Source organism: Crinia signifera, chromosome 5, assembly GCF_055691185.1.
Source record: "Crinia signifera chromosome 5, ASM5569118v1, whole genome shotgun sequence".
Lineage (NCBI taxonomy): Eukaryota > Metazoa > Chordata > Amphibia > Anura > Myobatrachidae > Crinia > Crinia signifera.
Genome location: NC_139221.1, coordinates 247,410,503 through 247,436,633, shown reverse-complemented (window position 1 = coordinate 247,436,633; position 26,131 = coordinate 247,410,503). Strand labels below are relative to the sequence as shown.

Below are 26,131 nucleotides of genomic sequence, written 5' to 3'. Positions count from 1 at the left end.
ATATTTTTTCATACTATTTTATATTTATGCTGCACATTTTCTGTATAGGATCTGTATAGGATCCCCCATTAGTTGCTGGCCAGCGATAAATAGACGCCTCGTGTGACACCGCGATTATAGGCCACACCCCCTCCCGCGGCAAGCCACGCCCCCTAATTTCGGGCGCGCGCCTACGGCGCGCGCAAGTGTGCCTCCTCTATTGTGATGTATGCTTTCATTTTGCTACCATCTAAAATCTCCCTCAAACTGCTTTTCAAAAGTAGGCAAGTATGCTCCATATTGGAGAGTGCCAAGCATGGCATCAGCTTGTGCTTAAAAATAGATATTAGTCCAGTGTGAGATGTCAGTGTTTGGACCATGAGTAAGAACCTAGAGGACAACAGGGATCGTGCAGCATCCTATGTTTTAAACACATTTCAGTTCACCTTAGTTTTAAGATGTTTTCCTGTTATTAGCTGCCAACAGATGGCAGTGTAAGCCTGCTCCAAGCAAATGCTTACAAAGCTAGTAGATGTAGTTTCACTTGCTACCAACAGATGGCAATGTTTCTGAGACACACGGACGCTAAACATATATAATATAGATAGCACAAGTAGCAACTTGACTGCACATGCACACACCCCAGCTTCTATGGACTGCATCTACTGCAGCCCACAGAAGCCAGTTTGGGCTAACAATAAGGCAGGGTGTGGCTTCCTATAGGAAAGTCAGCTCTCTGCTTATCACAACCCTTACTGACAACTCCCAATGGGAACACCTCCCAATGGAACTGCCTGTAGTTTCTGTGGTTGTGCAAAAGCACAAATGTATACACCGCAGGCTGGCGGAGAGGCACTCCATCCGACGAGGATGCGCAAGTGTCTCACACGCTCGTGCATCCCAGTCACTCGGCAGCGTGGAGTGCATTCCCTGCCCGTCCCTGCTTCCAGGAGACGGGAAGGGTTAGTAGAGGCTGCGGGGGGCGACGGGGGAGTGGCAGGGAGCCGGCAGAGGCCTGAGGCGAGCTCCATCAGAACTGGGCACACAAGCTGATTATTGCTTGCTGCAACAGTCCTCCACCCAAATACAGTAAGTGGTAAATTTACTAATATGAGAGTTCTATTAATTATGGATCCTGCTATGGTCAACGAATCTTTTTTCTATTACGTCTAGAAGTTGCTAAATAAATAATAAGTAGTATCTGATTGGTTGCCCATAGCAATATCTTATCTTCAATAGAGTCAGAGCAGTGATGGTAGGTGGTGAGATCTTGTATATAAGAAACTGTAAATAAATAAATACATAAATAAACTAACACTATAGCTCTTATCTAGTACAGATAAAGCATAGCAAGAAAGACATCTATTGATTTCTGAATAGACAAAATAATGTCCCATACTGTAAGTTGTATATTAATATTTGTATGTGTTGAATTCAGGTCACCTTAAGTCAGCCCTAAGTGAATATGTTTCTAGAATTGCTGGAGTGAAGCTAATACGAAGCAACAAGAGACTTGGCGTTATTGGAGGACGCATGCTTGGGGCTGCCAGAGCAACAGGGGAGATTCTGGTGTTCATGGAGCCACACTGTGAGTGCCACCCAGGATGGCTGGAGCCACTGCTTAGCAGAATAATGGATAACAGGTAAGAGGGTGTAATCACTGCACTGTACATACTGACTGTGTGCTAATTGTAAAAACCCAGTGTGAGCCATAGGGTAGGCACTCACTATATTAATTAACAATAATAAGTAGTGGATATTTAGTTGAGAGTAATGTGGAGGATCCAGACCAGGTTTTGGTGCAGTAGCAGAAGCCAGGTGTGTAATCAGGCCCGCCTGTAATTTCCTGGTATAAGTGTTTCCAGAGCAGAGTGCTCTTGCTCTTGGTGGTGGATTAGCTGCCAAAGCGATAGGCCAGGGGGTAGGCTATGGTAGGGACCACTGGAGCATCTGCAAGAGTCTGTTCAGGCTGTGCTTACCTGTATGCTGCTGCCTGTAACTACACTTGCATATGGACTTAATCTGGTATGCCGTGACCTGATGTTCAGAATAAACATCAAAGTCTTCACCTGAGGCACCATCCATGAACAGTATGTGGTCCTTGTCTCAATATATTTATATTCATCAAAAATAGAGACAACCTGTGATGAATTGTTTTAATAACTTTTATCAAATACTTCATATGGAAATCTAAGATGGAATTGTCATTTAAGTTAATTAAAATGTGCACCAGAAGTTTCTAATAAACTTTCTGAATTTAAATCTCACACAATGGGGGAAATTTACTAAGATGGAATGGGTACGAATGCATGTATTCCTACCCATTCAATGTGAGATACGGCCAGTGAATTAGCTTCAGCTAATTTACTATCAGCCAAATCGGGCTGATTTGCTGTATTTATATATGAATGAATACACCATCGATAGAACATGGCTGTATATGATCATGAGTTCAGCAGTGGTGTGCTCATTTACTATCATCCGTAGGGCTGAATTTGGCTAATCATTTAGCAGAAAATACGACTGGAAAATGCTCCTCCTTTTTCAGGTGTATTTGGCTGAAGCCTACACAGATCAGTCAGAAAAAACAGCATAACCAACCCGGGGCTCGTTGTGCCGGTCCTGGATGCAGAAATACAGGGGTGGGGGGATCAAATGGGGTCCCCCTGTATTTCTAAAACCAGCACCAGGTTCTTGTCCTGATTCCCAAAATACAATGGACAAAAGGAGTAGGGGTACCCCATATTTCAGAAACCAGCGCTGGGCTCAAACAGTCAGCGGTGTCATGCCAAACTTGGGGGACACTTTTTACATAAGGTTCCGTAGCCAAATATTGAGCAACATGGCTGGTCAGCCCTGGCAGGGTCCCTGAAGAAGTGGAGATCCCCCAATAAACCCCTCCAGGGTGCACACAGCCCGGGCTAAAGCCCAGGGCTGTCCCAGGGGTCCCTGGGCTGTGGACGCCGGGTTGATAGCACATAAAGGGTTAAATAAGTTTAAAAAATAGATATTGGGTTCTGTAATAGAACAAAAGAGACTCTTACCACTACAGTCTGTATGAATGCAGCTGCAACACTAATCTTCCTTGTTAGACGTTCATTGCCTGCTAAATCGCTCTGTCAGTCCCTCCATTGGTTATCTGTATTCTGCTGTATTCAATATAAATTACTTTCACCAAATTACACCAACATACATCTCCTCTCACTTGTCTCAAACTATGGGCCTTATTCTGGTTCACTCCTTCTGGAAAATTCCTTCTTAGCTGGACAAAACCATGTGCACTGCAGGTGCGGTAGATGTTACTTGTGCAGAGAGAATTAGATTTGGGTGGGGGTTTGCTTCAAAGTGAGATCTATATTGCAGTGCAAAAAATAAAGCAGCCAGTATTTTCCCTGCACAGAAACAAAAAAACTCACCCAAATCTAATTCTCTCTGCACATGTTACATCTGCCCCCCTGCAGTGCACATGGTTTTGTCCATCTAGGAAGGAATTTGCCAGAAGGAGTGAACCAGAATAAGGCCCTATATCCCAACCTAATCACTTCACTCTTCACAAGATCTATGTCTCTCATCCACATGCATTATTCGCTCCCATTCACAACTGCAGGACTTTCGACCTGGACCAACTTTGGCTAACAATGCTGGGTAACCATATACAGCCCACCAAAAACCCTAGCATTCTGGTGGACTATTATGCAATAGACATCTATCCATGCCTATTTCCCTATGGATTGTAAGTTTATGAGCAGGACCCTCCTACCTCCTACCTATGACTTTCTGTGATTACCCACTTTTGTTTAATCTCTTTTTCCAATCGTAAGGCGTAATGGAATTTGCTGCGCAATATAAAAACTGTTATTCATAATAATAATAATAATAATAATAATAATGTCCTCAATGCAAATATACATACTGGCACTTGAACTCTCAGCACATGTTGACACATAGACTGCCATAAAGTCTTGCACTATATTTTCTGTATTACCCTTTGCTCAAAAGCTCGTAAGATTCAATGTTACTAAACTGGATGTTGAGGTTTGATAATTTTATTGGACCTACCAGATGCCAATTAGGATGGAAAAGAGTCTTACTGTATGTGTTTTTTTTTTTTTTTTATAGTGCACCTTTATAGTTTCACATCTGATTTTACCATGTGGTTTTACCGTGTGGCTTAAGGACTTGCAAAATGCTACAAATCAGATGTGGCACTTCCAAACTGCAGAAAAAAATCCTTTTCATTTTGGATATGAATACTAAATAGTTTCTTAGTAAACTCCACTAAATGTGTTTTGAAACAATTCCAGTTGGATATCCTGGTCTTTAATGTGTTCCTTTATCTTTTGTGACCGCAATGCAATGTATTTTTTTCTCTTTCCTTTTTTTTAAAGAAATCGCATCGTATCTCCTGTCTTAGATGTCATTGACTGGAAAACATTTGACTATTATCCCACTGCTGAGCTGAGGCGGGGAGTATTTGATTGGAAACTTGATTTTCACTGGGTTACTCTACCCGAAATCGAAGAGAAGATACGCCAATCTCCCATCATTCCATACAGGTAATGTTTACATATTCAGCTAGGAATAAAGACATTAGGTTACTCACATACAGTAGGTACTACTTTATCTGTCCCAGTTTATAAACATCCTATCATCTGATGAATGACCTTGTGCCTGAATAAATACTTAATACTTAACTGAACCTAAAATAAAGACTCGGAGACTTGGGTTTGGCAGAAATTGTTAGCTGATTTATTTAACAACTCGGTACTTATGTAATATCTGGGCTCCCGTTTTTCTTATGAGACCGCGTCCCCTCGCGGGGCTCGCTGCGCTCACCACGCTTCGGGCACGGTGGCTTGCTGCGCTCGCCACACTATATAAAATCAACTCCATGCGTAGTTGGATAGTAGGGGTATGAAAAAATGGGGTGCATTTAACATGGGAGCCCAGATAATACATAAGTACCAACAACTCTTATTAAAATAAAAAAGATTACATCTACGCCACTTAACTAACAGCCTAACAACAAACCGCATTGATTCAACCTTCTAACTTGACTACCCACCCGTCTATATGATTTCGCTGTCCCCAACCCGGTGATCCAGCAGATGCATATATTGTAGACAAAGAAGGTGAGTGCACCAAAATAACCACGAGTAATCAACACACCTCTAAATATGACCCAAAAACAAGTAACCTGCCATTCTTTTTCGGCAAGCAGCTAATGCAATGAACTACCCTACTACCACAAAAAGGGAGGGAGGGTGGGAAGATCAGGAAAAAGAGGCTGACTCCACCCCCAACCAAACTATATAACACAGCTAGTTCCTGCCAACACTGCATCCCTATTTGATGCCGAGTCTCCTGATCCACACAAGGCCATCCCCAGCCTCGGATGTTTAACCTTCTCCACTCCTATTCAGTCATTCCACTCTTTTCTTCTTCTGAGAGATTAATGGGTACTTGTGTAGTTTCACAGCGCCAGCATGGCGCCGTGCTACTTCTGGGTTCTACGCTCGCCACAAACTATGTTAAAAAAGTAAGTTAACTCCATGCCAACATGGATAGTTCATACCTCCACTATCCATGTTGGCATGGAGTTGCTTTTAAATAGCGTGGCGAGCGTAGCGAGCCACCGAGCCCGCAGCGTGGGCGAGCGAAGCGAGCCCCGCAAGGGGACTCAGACGCACGGCGCCATACTGGCGCCGTGAAACTACACAAGTACCGATTAATGTTATCTTATTTTATTAGGGACATACAAGGCTTTTTCATAAATTGTCTTCAGAACAAACTATAACTTTATAGTTCCTTATTCTGCAACTGTATTTTGGCTCTCAGAATATAATGTTCAATCAAAATGTGGGCAAAACATTTATACATAGATTAATGAGACTTGTATCTAGGCCCTCTTTTCTTACATTAGCTATGATTAAAGTTCATGAGAAGTCCTGTTATAGATTACTATTAAAGTACTATAGTCTGGAGACTCACATGTAAACCATTCACTACCAGTTGCCCCCCACTACTGTTTTAATACATATAAGGATTTGGGTATGGATTATGAGGTCTCCATCAGTTAGGTCGACACCATTAAGTCGCCGCACAGAAAGGTCGACATGGGTCGACATGGGTCTAGGTCGACATGTCATTTGGTTGACACAAGCATTAGGTCGACATGGGCAAGGTCCACAGTCAAAATGTCTACATGGGGTTTTTCACAGTTTTTTTACCAGAATGTGGACACAGTCTCGACATGCTTTGGATTCGCGCTCGCCATGCTTCGGATTCATTTACTTTGATTTATATTGATCAATATAACAAAAGTATATATTTATATATCTGTATGTATAAGGAATATAAGGTACTCTTTACCTAGAAGGGCGCCCACGATTTTGATCATGGGCATCGCAAGTAAAAAAATCGCGTTGGTCGCATCGTATGCGACCAAAAAATCGCATGCGATGCGATCGATGCGATTACCGCGATTTTACATAGGGAACAATGTTAAATGGCCCACAGACCCAAAATAGCCACCCTGTGCCCCCCCAATTGTTAACGCCACCCCACGATCAACGTGAACCCGAAGCGTGGCGAGCCCGCGAGGGGCGGCGGTATGCGTCCTGCGACCTTTTCATACCCCCACTATCCACGTCGGCGTGGAGTTGAGAATAGATAGTGTGACGAGCGCAGCGAGCCACCGAGCCCGAAGCGTGGCGAGCGCAGCGCGCCCCGCGAGGGGACGCGGATACCTGTGAAGCCCGCGAAGGGACACGGATACCTGTGAAGGTATCCGCGTCCCCTTGCAGGGCTCACTGCACTCGCCACGCTTCGGGCTCGGTGGCTCGCTGCGCTCGCCACACTATCTATTTTCCACTCCACGCCGATGTGGATAGTGGGAGTATGAAAAGGTCGGAGGACGCGTACCGCCGCCCCTCGCGGGCTCGCTGCGCTCGCCACGCTTCGGGTTCACGTTGATCGTGGGGTGGCGTTAACAATTGGGGGGGCCCAGGGTGGCTATTTGGGGTCTGTGGGCCATTTAACATTGTTCCCAATGTTAAATCGGGTCAATTGACCAATTTAACATTGTTCCCTATGTAAAATCGCGGTAATCGCGTCGGTCGCATCGCATGCGATTTTTTGGCCGCATGCGATGCGACCGACGCGATTTACATTTTAACATGGTTTTCTATGTAAAATCGCGGGCATCGCATCAGTCGCATTGCATGCCATTATAATGGCATGCGATGTACATGCGATGTCCGCGATGGGCGCCCTTCTAGGTAAAGAATATAATATTCAATTGGTAATGTATTAAAAGTTTTGTAACATTAAAATTCAGAGGTAGCACTGTAAAGCAATATATAAAATGATCCTGTATCAATAGTATCAAGCAAGTGTCTCTGATGTTATGAAGACATATTTAGTCAGCGTTATGCTTGACCCCCAACACCGAATCCTCACCCCGATTGGGCGTTTGTTAATAACAAAAAATTAGCAGCCTGTTGGTATGAAGATGTCAATAGGTATATCATCTCACCAATACTAGGAAGTGTCCTCCAGCTATGGTGGAGATAATACTTCTAGAGGACCACTTTAGGTCGAGCATAAGGGTGCCGAACGGGGTCCCGACAGTCGGGATCCCCACAGGCATTTACCTGACGTCGGGGTCCCGACTGTCAAAACACCGACAGCCGGGTTCCCGACGGCCACCTGCTATTTTCCCTTGTGGGGTTCCACGAACCCCATAGAGGGAGAATAGAATAGGTGGCGAGCATAGAGAGCCACTGTGCCCGCAGCGTGGTGAGCACGGTGAGCCCGCAAGGGGCTTAGTTGCGCTCACCATGCTGTATGGGTCCGGCCAGTTGGGATCCCGACGTCGGGCTAATGACTGTCGGGATCCCTACTGTCGGACCCCTATACCACACCCGAGCATAACGCTGACTAAATACAGTATGTCTTCATGACATAGACACTTGCTTGATACTATTGATGCAGGATAATTTTATACATTGCTTTATTAGTACTTTTGGTTTACAGTGGTTTATCTGTGATATTATTGTATTTCTGTTTGTGTGTGTGTCAATGTTGTTTTTTATTAAAAAAATACCCAAGATTATTTCTCTATATTTATAGCACTCTCTATTGTTGTTTTCCTGTTGAGTTCGCTAGGTCTACAGAATACTTATTGAGAGCAGCTATTTATAGAGCGAAATAATTAATGTATTGTAAAATGACAATTAAATCCATTCTTTGTGAATTGCTTTTACTAGCAGATTAATGTAGAGATTTATAGTGACTTTAATTGTGATAAAGGATCTAATCTGAACATATAGATCCCCAGCAATACCTGGATATGTTATAGCAGTTAATCGACACTACTTCCAAAATATTGGAGCATTTGACACAGGCATGAACTACTCCGGGGTTGAAAATATAGAACTTTCTATTCGGGTAAGTTAAAATAATATATATTTATTGAACCAATTCAGAATTTAAATCACAAAAAAAACCACTGGATTTCACAACACTCTGTGTGACACTGCCTTGACCTCATCTTCTCCTGAACACCATTTTCTCCAAACCAACAATCCTTCTCTCTACCCCCACCCTCCATTTTGTCAGCCATCCTTTGCTTTCTGCAGCCCTGCACTCCCCCCTCACGCTATAAAATCCTTTCTCCTCACTGTAGTAGCAGACCATACTCCCACTTGACACCACACTGAGCACCCCCACTTTAGTCTTCCTTCCAACTTCTGTATCTGCTTATCTCATTCCACTCCATTGTAAGTTGTCAAGAGTAGTAATTGCCTATATATCTAACGCAGTGGGGTTTTTAATACTGTATTTGTATTTGTATAACAATGCCAAAATATTTGAAAAAGCCTAAAATATATAACATTTTTAAATTATATTTATTAATAATTAAATACTATTTAGTTTTGCAACCAAATTCTTTCATTATAAGTGTAAAAGTGAGTACACATTAAACGACACTGTGCATGAATAATGTCGTTAACGATTTCCCATCGAAGTGGCTCGAACTCCCTGAGCAAACAATATAGTACATACACATTAAACAATATCGTTAACGATATCGTTCAGTGGCCTAATCCAGTTGCATGTGGTCCATGATGATATATAGTCAAGTTATGACTGTGTGTACAGATGACAGAGGGGGTCATTAATGACCCGTGGGAGCACACATTGTTAATGACCCATGGGGGCACACATTGTTAATGACCCATGGGGGCACACATTGTTAATGACCCATGGGGGCACACATTGTTAATGACCCATGGGGGCACACATTATTAATGTTGTGTAGGTACACATAAGCAGATATGTACAAAAATATTGTTAACAATATCACTATCGTGCATATTTTTTACGATAATCAGCTAACGTGTACCAAGCTTTAGACTTGTCACAGATAGAATATGGGTAGATTACTACTGCTATGCATTTTCTTTACAGATTTGGCTCTGCGGTGGATCGGTAGAAATTGTTCCATGTTCACGTGTTGGCCACGTGTTTCATAATCATACTACATACAAGACACTTCGAAATGATGCATTTCTGAGAGACAAAATACGGATAGCCGAGGTGTGGATGGACTCATACAAAAACATCTTCTATCGGAACATTGGAAAGGAGTTACTGAGTGACCTGGTAAGGAAACAGCATGCATAGTTTATATGGGTAGCTTTCCATTTTGCCATGAAAAATGTATTATAATATGTTAACTTTAGATTAAATTATTTATTTATATCATTATCTTGTTATGGATATTTGTAAGTGTCCACCACAGAATGAGAGAAGAGAACCCCAGGGCACACCCCCATAATTGATGCTGCTTTCCCACTGCCTACCCGGGTAAAGACCCGTTTTTTTTAAATGGGTCTTTACCCGGGTAAGAGCCACAAAGACCCTTTCCCACTGCAGCTTTTAAACGGTAAATTACAGTTTAAAAGCAGTAAATGTCCCATTCACACTTACCCGTGTAAACCACAAAGCAACACGTTTAAACTCTCTAGTAAACCTTGCCTGTCATTAAAAACATCACATGCACCAATCATGTTCTTAACCTTTATTATTATTTCTAAATACCGTTTAAAACCCTTTCCCATTGCCAAAAAAACGGCTCTTACACGGGTAAAACACTGCTTTTTACCCGGTTAACAAATACCGGTATTTGTTACCCGGGTAAAGCAACCTGGAGCTTTCCCACTGCAGCTCTAGCCATTTAAAAAGGCTAAAAAAACGGCATTTTACCGTGTAAAGCCTGCAGTGGGAAAGGGGCATTAGTGTATAGTTATCCGATGCAAAGTTACAATGCATCTGTGTCCATACCACAGGCGTAAAAGAAGGTAATTAACCATTTGAGGGGCAGATTTATTAAGCTCGGTGAAGTGATAAACTGTCTGTTTTATATCACCGGACAATCAGCTCCTACCTGTGAAGTTACAGGCTTGTTTTTAAAAATAACAGGTAGGAGCTGATTGGCCGGTGATAAAAACCAGACAGATTATCACTTCACCAAGCTTAATAAATCTACCCCTGAGTGCCCAATGAATTTGTCAAAATTGGAAAATTGGTGTGAAAATTGCCAAGCAAACATTTTTATTCATCCTAATGACCTGTAATGTTTACCTTATATAGGAACTATAATCTTTTTTTCACAAAATCTTTTATTTGAGTTTATATAACAAATATGAGCGACGCTGGCATTTTTAGCAGATATTTTTAACATCTTTCACAAAGATGTTGGCTCTCAAAGAGTTAAAAAACACAATTGTGATCATATACAAAGTTGTAAAAAGCACAAGATGTTTACAGGGCAGCACTTGTAGCATAAGTGCCCAGTTTACATTCCGGCATACAAAAGGTATACGGAACACAGTACACTTAAGGTGCCCATACACGTTACAATTATTGTATACAATATTGCATCTTGGTTTTGTGATGAGATGAGATGAGATGAGATCTAGTACAAAAAGTATTTGCTGCACATACATTTTCTGCTAGATCTCAAATCATCTCATCTCATCACAAAACCGAGATGCGATGAAATGCGATATTGTATACAATATTGTATACAATAATTGTAACGTGTATGGGCACCTTTACACACATCGTTTAATTATTTATTTTCAAAAACACATTTGAATATAGCAGATACAACTCTGTCTTTGATGAAATCCCCAGGTACCACTTTTTCAGTTGCAAACTGTCGAGCCCACAGATTCACCCAAATCTTCCTATCCGCAAATGACCATACACAAAGCCAAGTTAAATTTTTTATCGCTCAAGCACAGACTGGAGAATTCATTTGATGGTAAGTGAGTTGCAAATGGATTTGAAAATATACACCAATCTGCGTAATTTTCAGAAGCCATTTGCAACCCTTGCACAGCGATTTGCAGGCTTGCACAGGGCGGGATTTCACTCTGGCTGGGTGGCAATTACCTGATCGCAGGGCTCTGCAAAATACCAGCTGTGTGATCAGGTCTGAATAACCCCCTTAGATTGCAGCACTATTCACTATTACCACTTTTCTGTTTATTTTTTTTTTCATAATTTTTTTCTGTCTTAGATTAAGACGACTGATGTTACTGAACGTGAGCAGCTGCGGCTTACACTTGGCTGCAAAGGATTCCAGTGGTTTTTAGCCAATATTTACCCTGAGATCTTCACTTCATTTTCAGCCCTGGAGTCATCAGGACAAGTAATACTTAATTTCTTTTTTTAAGTGTTATGTTATAGTAACCATTGATAGGCTGTTTTTTTTTTAAAGCACATTATGTTTAACATTGCTTAAGTATGTCTTGAATATCCAGCGGCAGTGACTAATATCAGCAGGCAGTGGGGATCGGCGCAGTGTAGAGAGGTCTGGGCTGCATATTGAAAAAAGAGCAGAGAGCAGTGTAGCGACCAGCCAGCAGCTGACTTAACATTACTACCCTGAGGCTGCTGCAATGACAGGAGCAGGGAGAAATAAACCCCTTGAAGGAGGAACGTAACTACAAGTGGCAAGAATATAAAACCTTAATTGAACATCACACTTATAGTAGTGTGTCCTCTCCTTCTATGGTTATCATCCCCCTATTGAGGCTGGGAACGATGAGGATTTGAAAAGGAGGAGCCTCAAAAAGAAACCTTGATATGTTTCATCATAGTAGTTGCTGACCACGTGGTGATCCGGGGGACCATTGAAAGATACCTTTATGTGCACATCTTTGCTTACTTTAGAGTTAGATACACCTTTCTTGGTTGAGTGGATTGCTATGCTGACCCACACATGTTCTTTCTCTTAATCACCTTTTATTGATACAATTTATTTTATTTATTTATTTTATACTTTATGCGCTGATTATGGAGAGGGGCTAAGTCCATCTAAATGTGGATACTATCCCATACTTACCCTGACAGACAAAATCCAGCTCCATCAATGCTGTTTCTGTTCTGGACTTTGAGTTCTACAACATAACTGAATACTTTCTTTCTTATTTTTAAACTTTTTACCTCCATCTAGACTTATTTGGTGCTGCGACCACCATAGGGAGATGCAGGAGGCACTCCCTGAACACACAGAGGTGCTGCCTACAACAACCCCCTGGCTATGATTCAACTTGTAAACAACCATGACTGTCTGTGATCCCACGGAGGGCTCACGCATGCACACTTTGGTCCCCAGATAATCACTCGGGCTCTGAATTTGCAGCCCAGCAAACAAGGCTGAATTAGCCGATTTGAACCTTCTTTATTGTAGCAGCACCAAAAAACTTGGCTGCCTAAGCAACAGTGAGAGCCAGCCAGGATAAACAGCTACTCTAATGCACAGGGGATTGAGGGAGGCAAATGGGCAACTTTATAGTTAAACATCAGAGCAGCTGCTGATCCATTTTATATATAGTAGCAGCACCACCAATGGGGGAGAGGTGAGTAGCCGCCACTGCCTCCTACTGCTAGCTGGTTCATCTGTTGTAGTGCTGGCTATGGACAGTCATAAAGACCTCTAGTTTGTCCTCCGCTCTCCTTGGTCAATTCCAGTCTATAAAAGCGGTTGGAGAAAGTTTGCAAAAGAAGGAATGCAGCTAGAAAGTTGGTCGTAGCTTTTAAGCACTTGTCGGATCAATTTGTATACACACACAGTTTCAAAATGGCTTCAAATCTTTTTACTGTATGTCTCTATTATTACAGCTTTTGAATTCTGATGTGGCACAATGTGTACAGTGCACATATAATGGGAATAGTCCATTGGTTGAGCTCTCCAACTGTAGTGATCAAATAAATCAGGTACATGTACATATGATTTAAGGCACTGAGAAGGAAATATACTAATAATCTATAGAATGTCTATGATAGGCATGAACAGGGGGGTGCCAGGTGTGACCAGTGGAGCAGAATGCAGGCTGAGGTGTCTGATGCCAACTGGTGTGTGTGTGGAGCAGGGAAGTAAGGTATGGGATCCCGGCTGATGTGTTTGGAGCGGGTGATGGGGTGTCTGATCCTGGCTGGTGTGTGTGGAGCAGCCATTGTCTATGACACCCAGGCAGTTACTAGACAATCCCTTTCCTCCTCATCCAGGAGAGCTAGTCAGTAATAAGGGATTGTTCAGAAAAGTATTACAAGCTCACACCCATATAACTGATTAGTCAAACCTCTTACTTACTCATGGTAATGTGAGCTGCAGCGGCAAATGGGTATAATCAAGAGTAAGCAGTTCATTGAAATTAGTTTAGTAGTTTTGAATATTGTAATACATAAAATTTATTTGAAAGATATTTTTAACAGTATTACAGACAAAAAATGTATAAAATGAAACTTTAAACATATGTTTTTAAAATAAGTATCACATTTTTAAAAATGATAGTATGTTTTATTTAGTTCTTGCCCTCCTTAACCATCACACTTCTTTTGTTTACTAATTAACCTGTGTTCCTTACAGCTTTGCTTAACCATCTGAGCTCCCTTCACCTCCTTCCTTTGCCTCATCCTCCCCTGCTCTCTATACAGGTCAGGTATCCCTTTTCCTGATATCCAAAAACTCAAATATGCCAAAAAGCAAAATATTCCAAAAACTGTAGGTTTTCAGAATATCCCATATTTAAAACACACTACCCAATGTCAACAGTCATACAGTAATGTGAACTATAGAACTGTGCATAAAATTCACCATGAATCTACAGGACAGTTCAAAGCCTGAGAATAAAAACAATAGTTTTATTGGAATATAATTAAAATGTGGTCATCTAATTCTGCCATAAACAATAGAAAACTTTTTGTCCTACCGAGTTAACGTAACTGCTTAAATATTTGACGATTAAAGGGTTTAATTACTTCTTGTGTCATTTAGATAATTATGGAGGCCTTACTTTATCTACTCTCTAAATTTAAAAAAGTATGTCTGCATTCTGCATGTTTGGCACTGTGTGGTCATATAAAGTGCAGTGGTTAAAGTGAGGGGAACTGGGTGGAACTGAGTTCTACCACCTCTAATGGTAAAGTGGAACATTTTAACCCCCACATTGGCCCTGCACAGTAATTCTCACAGAAAAGCATTCTAGTTTGCAGCGGATGCCAAAATTCCTACCACTGGCCCTGTCTCTGTAGGAAAGGGAGGGATAATTAGGTGACATAGAGAAATTAGTTCCCCCACCTCTGCTTGACCACTTTAAGCCCTGATAAAGTGTATAACTAGCTAACTAACAATTGACTATCTGTGCACATTCATCTGAAGACGTGGCGGCACATACCTCGGTGTCAGAGGGGGCTGCCGCTGGCCCCGATGCTGCCCCCACACACGCTACTGCAGTTGCTGCTCCCTGTTACCACTGATTCTAACCCCTTTGGCCCCAGGCAGTCCCACTGCGGATGCGGGACCGGCACCAGCCCATAGAAGCTAAAATAAGGTCCCGACACCTGTACACTGCAGATGACATGCCCTGGGACCAGCGCATGCGCAGTATCGATGTCAGTATAGACGCATCCCGATGGGAAGGAACACATCCCAATGGGACTGCCTTTGGTAAATGGCAGGTCGGACTTCCAATACAAAGTCACTGACAGTTACAGTGAAACCAGTGCAGTCTCACAGACTGCATCTGGATTCACTTAGGCAGAGAACAGTGGCAGATTTTACCTGGAGAGTCTGCATCCCATAGATAAAAACCCCCACTGATCTCAAGTGTCCCTACTTTGGCCTTTTGAAACACTGGGGTGTAGAAATCATGTGTAGCTGCATATTCAGTACATTGGGTGTTTTTATATTTTATTAATATGCACCTTTTACTTTGCAGCAATTTGTGTTAAAAAATAAGAAGATTCATTCAAAACGAAAAGAATCCCTATGTCTTGATGTAAGGCATGAACAGATAGCCCTCAGAAACTGCACTCTCTATGATGTGTCCACATGGGATTTTAGTGGGGTAAGCAAATGCCAAACAGTAATTGTAGTTATTTGTAGGTGTTATCCTCTTATATTGAACATTATTGTACAGATCTAGAATTATGAGTTTGTATAGTTGCCTGTATATGCAGCTTAACGTCTTAACCCAGATATATATTTACTTCATTATACCATCAGGGTCTATTATTAAGTGCTTATTATTTCTGCATTGCTGTTATGTCTTGTTGTGTTTCGTAGTACATACAAGGTATCATACTGCAGTAAGACAAGATTGTAAGCCATTTATTCCACATTGTTTAACTCTTTGGGGGAAAATCAATTGTTCATGGGCCCCCATAATTAAATTTCCGCTATCAATTCAGACAGGGTGGTATGCAGATGTGCTGAGTGTGAACATTTCTTGGCCTGCAAAACAGAGCTAAAACCAACTAAAGTGCTGCCAATGACAAGAAAAGTCCAGTTTGGATACCCCAATGGGACACTCTTTGCACATTTCTCCTCACACCTCTAGAGGCAGGTGCACATTAAACAACATTACCTATGATTGTTTTACTGCAATCATTTATTTGTAGGATCAAGTATGTACAGTGCTATTGGGGTCTTGGATTCCGTCATATTAGACTTTAACAAATGCTATAATGGGTGAAATGTAATAGGATGAGAGAATCAGAAAGTGAGAGATTTGGTAAGAAATCTCCAGGGTTTTTTTTTAAAGCGGCAATCATTCACACTGCAAACCCAGTTTGATTTTGCAGTGTAAATGATTGCCACTTTAAAAAAAAAAAACCCTGGAGATTTCTTACCAAATCTCTCACTTTCTGAATCTCTCATCCTATTAAATGTCACCTTTTGTATTTTTTAAGTAAAATTGGACTAAGTTTTGCACTTACATGTAATGGTGAGAAGTTTACAGACTTGTAAACCCTTAGTTCAATATAGCAACCAATAAAAGTGGTTTACAAGCCGTTACACTCTTAAGTTTTAGGAGCATGACTCAGGCAGTTGATGTACTGTACAATGTGTAGCCTATTATAAAATACACTGCATACAAAGTGCACGTGAAATCACAGCCTTTACAGCCCAGCCCGTTACTAGAGATGTCATTTTATGTAGACCTAGTCACTGTAATTGCATTTCCACTTGTGTTTAACTACTTAAAGGTCTCACAACTTGGAAATCTTGGCAAACATTGATTTGATTAAAATGTAATAACATTTACTGCTGCAAATTTCATCTGTTGATAATATGGCTTTACTTATTAATACCGGAGCCAGTTTCCATACAGCGTAATGGACCTTATTCTGGTCCACACAGAACACTGTGAAATTCGTAGCATAAAATGCCGCTCGCACAGCAGCCCGCTCTCCCCCCGCCCCCTGCCCGCCAACTTCCCTGCACGGCTGTCAATGGATATTTTGCATAAACATTCATTTGCAACCTTGGGTGCGGGGGCCAAATCATTTGATGGTCGCCAACCAACGAATGATTTGCAAGATGCATGCAAAACTAAGACCCTCTCCGGTGTCTTAGCTTTGAATGCTCCCCCTATGTCGGCTGCTTGCCCCGGCACCCGTGTCACTGCCTAATTTCCATGGGAACGCCTAGTGTTTTCATAGGAACACCCATGAAATGCTGGGTGTTTCCATGGGCGCCACCCCACCCCCCTGCCCGCACTGCTAGGTGCAAAATGGATGGCCAACTTGCAGTTCGCCATGCCCGCTCGCACCCAGCGTATGCAGAAGCGCATAAAACATTGCACGTGGTAGCGAATGCACCAGAATAAGGCCCTATATGTGCAAAAGGTTACGTACTACCAATAGATTAAAATCTTTCACCCCTTCAATCATGTATTCAGACTAATAATCCAAAATACCTTAAAATATTTGATGGTGTAATACATTTAAAACCTGGCATTATACACACAGAAGATGAACTACGGAATATTGTGGGTTTATTTACAAAGTCAGATTGTAAAATATGAAGGAAATCTTTTTTTACACAACATTTTTTATTGGAATTTATATAACAAATGTGAGCGACGCTGGCATTTTTAGTGGATATTCCGCTCATAGAGATGTTGGCACTCAAAGGGTTAAAAGCGCAATGCTTTTCACTAGCACTGTCTAGCTATTAACAACATCGTCCTTCTAAATATCGCGCACAATTTACCTTTGTAATTAAACCCCAGTATATGATAAGGAAGATGTAAGAACATATTGGTAAATGCACTGAAATAATTACTGTGATGTTTGAATTTCAGGTCGGATCGATTTTACATCTCTCTACAGGAAAGTGCATGGAACCAGGGACCACACAGGATGGAAAAACCGTTTTGTTTTTAAAACCATGTAATAGTAGACAAAGAAGCCAGATGTGGAAAATGATACCAATGTGAGGTAGCCAAGCAGCTCTTAATGTCATTTATGCTACTCAAATATTACACATTGTTTATTTGAAGATTAATAATATTCCAGAAGCTAAATTCTTTGGATCTAAAATGGTTATAGTACCCTTGGTCTTTTGGAATATACAGGTTGAGTATTCCTTATCCAAAATGCTCGGGACCAGAAGAATCATGAGGTATCTTGAATTCATGTTGTACAAACACATCAAACACATGAAATACACACAAATATATTTTATTTGTGCATAAAACAAGGTTTCAAAACATGAAACAAAGTTTGTGTACTATCTCAGGCACTGAATTTGAATGCCAATCATTTTCTTGCACATATTTCGTGCCAGTTACATATCATGCCCCCAGTAGTGCCAGTTACATATCATGCCCCCAGTAGTGCCAGTTACATATCATGCCCCCAGTAGTGTCAGTTACATATCATGCCCCCAGTAGTGCTGTTACAGATGTCCCCAGTAGTGTCAGTTACATATCATGCCCCAGTAGTGTCAGTTACATATCATGCCCCCAGTACTGCTGTTACAGATGTCCCCAGTAGTGTCAGTTACATATCATGCCCCCAGTAGTGTCAGTTACATATCATGCCCCCAGTAGTGTCAGTTACATATCATGCCCCCAGTAGTGCTGTTACAGATGTCCCCAGTAGTGTCAGTTACATATCATGCCCCCAGTAGTGTCAGTTACATATCATGCCCTCAGTAGTGTCAGTTACATATCATGCCCCCAGTAGTGCTGTTACAGATGTCCCTAGTAGTGTCAGTTACATATCATGCCCTCAGTAGTGTCAGTTACATATCATGCCCCTAGTAGTGCTGTTACAGATGTCCCCAGTAGGTTTTTAGCAAGATTTTTTTGGTACTCTTTACCTAGAACGGCGCCCATCGCGACCATCGCATGCACTAAAAAACGGGTGCGATGCGATGCCCGCGATGGCCGCAATTTCCCATAGGGATCAATGTTAAAAGTGTGATTGGACGCGATTTTAGTGTTCAATGGCTCAATGGCCGCGATTTTTCCATAGGAAACAATGTTAAATGGGCCACAGAGCCCAAATAGTCACCCTAAAGTCAGAAATGGCCCCCACAATTGTTAACGCCACCCCATGATCAACGTCAACCCGAAGCGTGGCGAGCGGAGCGAGCCCGCGAGGGGCGGCGGTACGCGTCCTCCGACCTTTTCATACCCCCACTATCCACATCGGCGTGGAGTTGAGAATAGAATAGTGTGGCGAGCGCAGCGAGCCACCGAGCCCGAAGCGTGGCGAGCGCAGCGAGCCCCGTGAGGGGACACGGATACCTTCACAGGTAAACGCGTCCCTTTGCGGGCTTCACAGGTATCCGCTGCGCTCGCCACGCTTCGGGCTCGGTGGCTCGCTGCGCTCGCCACAATATTCTATTCTCAACTCCACGCCGACGTGGATAGTGGGGGTATGAAAAGGTCGGAGGACGCGTACCGCCGCCCCTCGCGGGCTCGCTGCGCTCGCCACGCTTCGGGTTAACGTTGATCGTGGGGTGGCGTTAAAAATTGTGGGGGCCATTTAAGACTTCAGGGGGACTATTAGGGCTCTGTGGCCCATGTAACATTGTTTCCTATGGAAAAATCGCGGGCATTGAGGCATTTAACACTAAAATCGCGTCCAATCACACTTTTAACTTTGATCCCTATGGGAAAATCGCGGGCATCGCGTCGCACCCGTTTTTTTAGTGCATGCGATGCCCGCGATGCCCATGATTTTTTACCCCCGATGACCGCGATGGACATCGTGGGTGCCGTTCTAGGTAAAGAGTACCATTTTTTTTTCCAATTTTTGCACTGTATGGTTTTCAGAATAATTTGGATAATGGATATTTGGATAACGGATACTAAGCCTCTACTTGTACGAAGGATTTACCCACATATATATATATATATATATATATATATGTGTGTGTGTTTGTGTGTGTGTGTTTGTGTGTGTGTGAACTCCGGAGCTTGGCCCTAGCGGGTAATGCCATTTTTGGGTGGTGTTACACAATTATTTTCGCGATCGGATACCATCTAGCACACCCTGCATCCCTCTGCGTATGCGTTGAAGGGCTGCCAGGTGGTTATCTTTTACAAATGTCTTGGTACATACAGCGTTATTTATGCCGTTATCTACCCAACAAATCTTTCTCCAAATGTAAACAAAGCTATTATTGCAAATAGTTGCACTGTGTAAATTGTACAGTATTATAATTATTGCAATGTAAATAAAATGCTTTTGTTCATGTAATGTGTGTGAATGGTAGGAAAGGGATAGTAAAGATCTGTATGCAATGATCTGTCAGAGTGCATATGAAGCCTGACTATGAAACAATGTCAAATAGCACCAGTTCACAGATGACTGTTGTGAAAATATATTAGCATTTACAAAATGTAAATTGTAGGGTGTGTACACATGGTGCAATGTGGCGGTCACCGATATCAGTACCGATATGGTGCCGTCATAGGCAGGCGAGTGACGATCGCAGCCAGGAAGACTGTGCTGCACTTGCGATACCGACCGCGCAAATCAGAATCACAAGTCTCCATAACACTGTACGATTTTTGGCTAACTTCCCTTACGATTTTGACTATATAGCCAAAATCATAGGGAATAAATAGCCAAAATGTGTGTACACAGCTTAAGTTCTCAATGTGCAGGAGTATAAATAATAATGTGGTAATAAGCTTCCTACATTGGATCCATAGTGTGTTCTTCTCAAAGCTTTTCTTGTATATTAAAAGTGAAGGTTGTAAATATAATGATAATAGACTGTAATAGTGAAACCTTTTCGAATTAAGAATAATATGTTGATTGTATCATAGTAATTGTAAATATAATACTTTTATAGAGCAGAGAAAATAAATAAATTATCCTCTGAGTTTTGTGCAATGATTGTTCTCTCACTATCCATATGCTTGGCTTCATACACGCAATATCATTATTGGTGAACCTGTGACACCAATCCTGTCCCTCATGCAAAAGGTCAGTCTGAAATCCAGCAAAATCTGCCTATGCACAATTCTGCATTGCCTGCAATTCCGTCAGTAGGTCCTCTCTGCAGTATGTGCTACTGGTTTGTTACCATCCATTTATGCCTTTCCAACCACAAGTGGAGATGTGATTAAGGGGATAATTCAGACCCGATCGCACAGCTTCGAATTCCCATAGAGTGAAATCCCGCCTTGCAAATTTATGTGATCGCTCTGTGAATGGATGTGTACGCCCACAAATCTATTTGCAGCTGTCCAAAACCCATTATAACTGTAACACCATTGAATGATTTATATACTGGGCACAAGTCATCCCAGGCTTAGGGCTATTTCACATGCTCTGGCTCCTGCCGGGCGGCGAAACCACGCACGGCCAGGAAGCCGTGCAGCACACAGCAGTTTACAATGGTAGGGATGGCCACAGCCCGGCAGCCATCCCTTCCAGTGGTGGGATCCGGCTGCAACCATCCCGTGTGAATGGACACAATCGTGTCCATTAATAACTACAGTGTGCGGCACGGTATTTGACCGTGCGGGGTTTCGCCACCCGGCGGGAGCCGGAGTGTGTGAAATAGCCTTCAGTGTTGCCAGAGACTTACATGGCGCTGCGCTGGAAAAAGGCATATCCGGCCTGGAGCAGACATGACACACCCAAAACCCAAAACACTCATGCACGCCTAGTGTTTTCACGGACACTCCCAGCCTTTTCCAAGACATGCATGTTTTTTCTTAGCACTCCCACTAAAGGCCGGTTCCACCACCAGATGCCTAATTCCTGTTGATCACCGTGCGAATGACTTGTGAAAAGAAGTACAGATGGAGCGCAGCTTATTCTTGCAGGGGCCAGCCCCCCGCCAGTTGGCAGCCGTCGCCAGGGGGCGCGTGCGCACGAGACGCTTGCGTGCCCCATGGAGACGGAGCTCCCCGGCGCTGTCCACCGCCGCCATCGCTAGTCTCCACCACTGCCCGACCCCCCCCTAACCCTGTCTGTCTCCCTGAAGCGGAGATGGGCAGGGTCCCGCCGCCCAGCCGCAGAGAGACTGGGACGCGCGTGCGCGTGAGACACACATGCATCCCAGTCTGATGGAGTCTCTCGCCAGCGGGGATGTTCTGACGAGAGCTGGGCAAGAATGAGAGGGGCTCCATCTGTAGCAGGAGCTCATCGCAGGATGGCCTCGTGCATGCATACTACGGCCCGTATGGGTTACGCACAAACTGCACACATTGGAAAAATCATTTTATGGTGAAGTAGCTTGTGTACGGATTTGCTGTGTAATTTTCGCTTGCCGTGCACATCAATTTCAGGCTTGCACAGGACCCGGATTTCACAATTACCTGATCGCAGGTCTCTGCAAATTCGTAGCCCAGCGATCAGGTCTGAATAACCCCTATATACCTAACATCTGTTATGCAAATATAAACTCTTGTGTTATTTGGAACCATTTGCTATATACATAATTAACAGCACTTTCACTGCTCCAGGACCTACCATTTTCCACCATGATACAAACTAGAGATGAGCGGCGGGCACTTTTTCGGGTTTTGGATCTGGATCTCCCTTCGTGTTTTGGATCTGGATTGGTTTTGGCAAAACCACCCTTGCGGGTTTTGGTTTTGGACCCAGCCCCTGTACATTGGACCCAGCCCCTGTACACTGGACACAGCCCCTGTACACAGCCCCTGTACACTGGACACAGCCCCTTGTATTATGGACACTGCAGCCCCTGTACACTGAGTGTACAGTCAGCAGCACTGCAGCCCCTGCGTGTGAGCACTGCAGCACCTAGTTTACAACAAAATAAAAAATCAGCCACTAAATAAATCACAGCACAGGGCACAGGGCACGGAGCACGGAGCACAGATCCCAACCACCCTCTTCCCTCTCCTATAATGGAGTGAAGATGGCGGGGCGTGCGTGCGTCTTATATAGAATCCAGATACCGCGAGAATCCGACAGCGCGATGATGACGTTTTGCCTCGTTTTTGGTCCGGAATTCAGGCGGGAACTCCCGAGCCGGCTCGGATCCTGACTTGGATGACCATATTCGGATCTGTCGGATCCCGGAGATCCGGACCCGCTCATCTCTACTACAAACCAAACGTTATCTCTTCTGAACATACTAGCAGGAATTGCTTTTTGGAATTAGCAGTCAAGCGCTAACGATGACATGAGTAGCAGTGGAGACTGATATAGACAGACAACTCATCTGGAGTAGGGAAACACATAACTGAGTGGCAGTGCTCCCTGCGCCGGCCCTGAGCCTTCCTTATACTATATAATAGGGCTTATTATTGCAAAATAAAAATAAAAGGCTGGTTCAATAAATAAGGTAACGTGACCTCTCAATGCATAAATATATTCATCTCGCACATATACGTACAGTATAATCAATAATATCCCTTTGGTAAAGATTATTTTTCTTCACAGTCTCCATACTTGTCTAAGCATTTGTTCTAACAGAACACTAAGGCATCTATCCCGGCTTAAAACAAATCAGAGTCAAGCTTTGGTACCCAGCATGAACTCTTTTTCCTGTTCCTCAGCTGCTCATGAATGATGTTGTGCCCCCTGAGATGTTCATCAGTAATATCAGTAAGTCGAATGTGTCTGTCCTCCTCAGTCAGACCTTCATTATGGCACACATAGTCAGAGGTGGTGGACATGCTTGGCTGCTTATCTTGAACATCTGCCTTGCTATTATCAAAGGCAGTGTCCCAAACCAGATTTCTTGACATGACGTTATCACCATACGCCTTGGTAAGTTGGCAATGAGTTTCAGTCGCAGAAATCTGATCACACTACGCACCTCGGTGTTGGACTGCCAGCCCCGCCTTCTTACAATTGATGAGGTACAGTATAAAATAATTATAGCCTTATGTGGACTTGGTTAAACATTTGAGACAGAGGCAGAACTCTGGGAGGCAATGGAGTTATCTGCTGCCGGGCTCCTGCTCCCAAGGGGGCACCTCTCCTCCCCTGCAAATTTAAATACATTAATTGAAAGACATTGATATCACTTCTGAGTTCTAAAATATGTGTTTGTTTTCTCTCTCTCTCTCTCTCTCTCTCTCTCTCTCTCTCTATATATATATATATATATATATATATATATACTGTATACATAATGTATATATGTCTGTTCCATTTCGTAACAGACATACAGTATATACAGTTTATACTTTATTATAAGGTTTTGTGTGTGTTTGTGGGGGGGAGGGGGGGGGGCAATACACATCTTGCCTCTGGGCAACTAGGACAAACTTACGCCACTGGTTTGAGATATTGATATTACAGTATGATAGCTTACAAAGGTCTAAGACCAATACTTACACATATCCACTGTTGCTCTTATATAAAAAAAAAAATCCAAATACACTACTGCCATACGATTTACTGCCTCAACATTTTTCTCCCTATTCTGGATCTTGCTACTTAGACTATAAACTCTTTAGTTGTCGTACTCTGATTTATTATACTGCCAATAACTATGTACCCTGTGAAAAACAGAATACAGCCATTTCATTTGATGGAATGAATCGCCTTCTCTGTAAAAATCAATGGTCATTGTAAGACATTGTTACTTGTTGTCTACCAAAACCATGGCACCGAAGTAATACTGTAGTACTGCAAACACACAAATGCCACATTTTGGCACAGTTATAGCTAGGAGTACTAAGCCAAGCCATAAAAGCAGAGCCTGTCACCAAACAAAGTTGCTAAACCAAAGGAATATCTTAGATATGCATCTCTAACTACCAGACTAACTTCTAACATTATTCAAACTTCGTAAACCAATGTTATTTGGACATGCAAGCGGTTTTCAGATTTTAAATTGTTTCTATGCTGAGTGTATTACTGCCATTTTGAATGTTAGTCCAATTAAACATTCATTTACACAGCATGTTCCTCTATGTCCTTAGTATAGAGGGCCCAATTCAGAGCTGCTCGCTGGGCTGTAAGTTTTCTGAGCCCAGTGAGCAGGTAAACACTGCCCCACAAAAAACATTCAGAATCACTCAGCATCATATGGTTTTTCCCTCTGTTCACAGTAAAGCTGGTTACACATCTATACAATCCCTGTTTTCTTGCGACCGTTCGACCGACCATAGACGCGTCGGACTGTCCACAAACAACAGCCAATACGCGTGTCCACACCTGTACAATTTTACTTGCGACGTCCGATGTACTCCCGTCCAAACAGTCGCAAGAAAAAGATTGTACCACCGTACACATTCTCTCGATTTGTGCTATTGACACGATATATATAAACAAAATTATCATAAAGGGCTGGGTTAAGGAATACCAAAACAAAGAGGCGTGAGTACAGAACCTAAACAAAAGTGACGGGGTACATGTCTAAAAATTAGTCAGCCGGCAGGGTGACTATGGACAGATACGGCAAAGTGACTGGGTAGTCGCTTTCCGCATCTTTACAGCAGCCGGCAATGTGACTATGGACAGATACGCCAAAGCGACTGGGTAGTCGCTTTCCGCATCTTTATAGCAGCCGGCAGTGTGACTATGGAAAGATACCGCAAAGCGACTAGGTAGTTGCTTTCCGCATCTTTATAGCAGCCAGCAGGGTGACTATGGACAGATACGGCAAAGTGACTAGGTAGTCGCTTTCCGCATCTTTATAGCAGTTTGCCGTATATGTCCATATGCCCATAAACATGGGGAGAGGTGAATGCTTCTTGTGCTGTAGGAGAGATCGTGCAGCTATGGAACGCCCACATGGGCTTTGGCAGTATAGTCGCAAGAACGGCCAGCATATCGATCGAACGTGCGTACACACTGCACTTTTGTTCCGATATGGGCCTGTCCTGTCGGATGAAAATTAAACAGCAAAGAACCTTCGACCGACCGAGTATGGACAGACAAGACCATTTTTGGCCGTTTATCGATCGTACAGAGGGAGTTGGGACAGCGTACACACCTATACAATTGAAAGGCCGTCTGAGCCAGAACGGAAGAACGGCCCGACGATTGTATAGATGTGTACCCAGCTTTAGTCCAGACTTACTCGGCAATGCAAAGGTCATGGGGCAGATGTATTAAGCCTTAACAAGAGATAAATGCAAGGGTCATAAAGAGAGATAACATCCATTTATCTCTTGTTAAGGCTTAATACATCTGCCCCTTAGGGAGAAGAAAGCTGCTACTGATGTCAGTGGGCCTCTGTCCCAATGGCTGCATGGTGTCAATCTCCCTCCACTGGCTGTCTTCGTACAGACAGATCGCACATGTGCACTGAGGACCGTGCGCATGGCTGGCCAATTGATAATCACTCCTGCTGCGAATTCCCAGCCCTGCGATTAAGTGTGAATCG

At 42.9% G+C, this 26,131-nt stretch overlaps 1 protein-coding gene across 1 annotated transcript in view; it reads left to right on the top strand.

Moving 5' to 3' along the window:
* The window catches only part of GALNT15 (polypeptide N-acetylgalactosaminyltransferase 15), a 34,620-nt gene extending 15,805 nt beyond the window's left edge, over nt 1–18,815 (top strand). The window contains exons 3-10 of the mRNA XM_083188798.1: nt 1,418–1,622; nt 4,368–4,535; nt 8,313–8,430; nt 9,454–9,648; nt 11,573–11,704; nt 13,180–13,275; nt 15,279–15,407; nt 17,649–18,815. Of these exons, the coding sequence (XP_083044924.1) occupies nt 1,418–1,622; nt 4,368–4,535; nt 8,313–8,430; nt 9,454–9,648; nt 11,573–11,704; nt 13,180–13,275; nt 15,279–15,407; nt 17,649–17,783 (1,178 nt within the window). The 3' untranslated portion in view covers nt 17,784–18,815. The remainder of the gene's footprint in view (nt 1–1,417; nt 1,623–4,367; nt 4,536–8,312; nt 8,431–9,453; nt 9,649–11,572; nt 11,705–13,179; nt 13,276–15,278; nt 15,408–17,648) is intronic.
* Nucleotides 18,816–26,131: the final 7,316 nt, after the last annotated feature.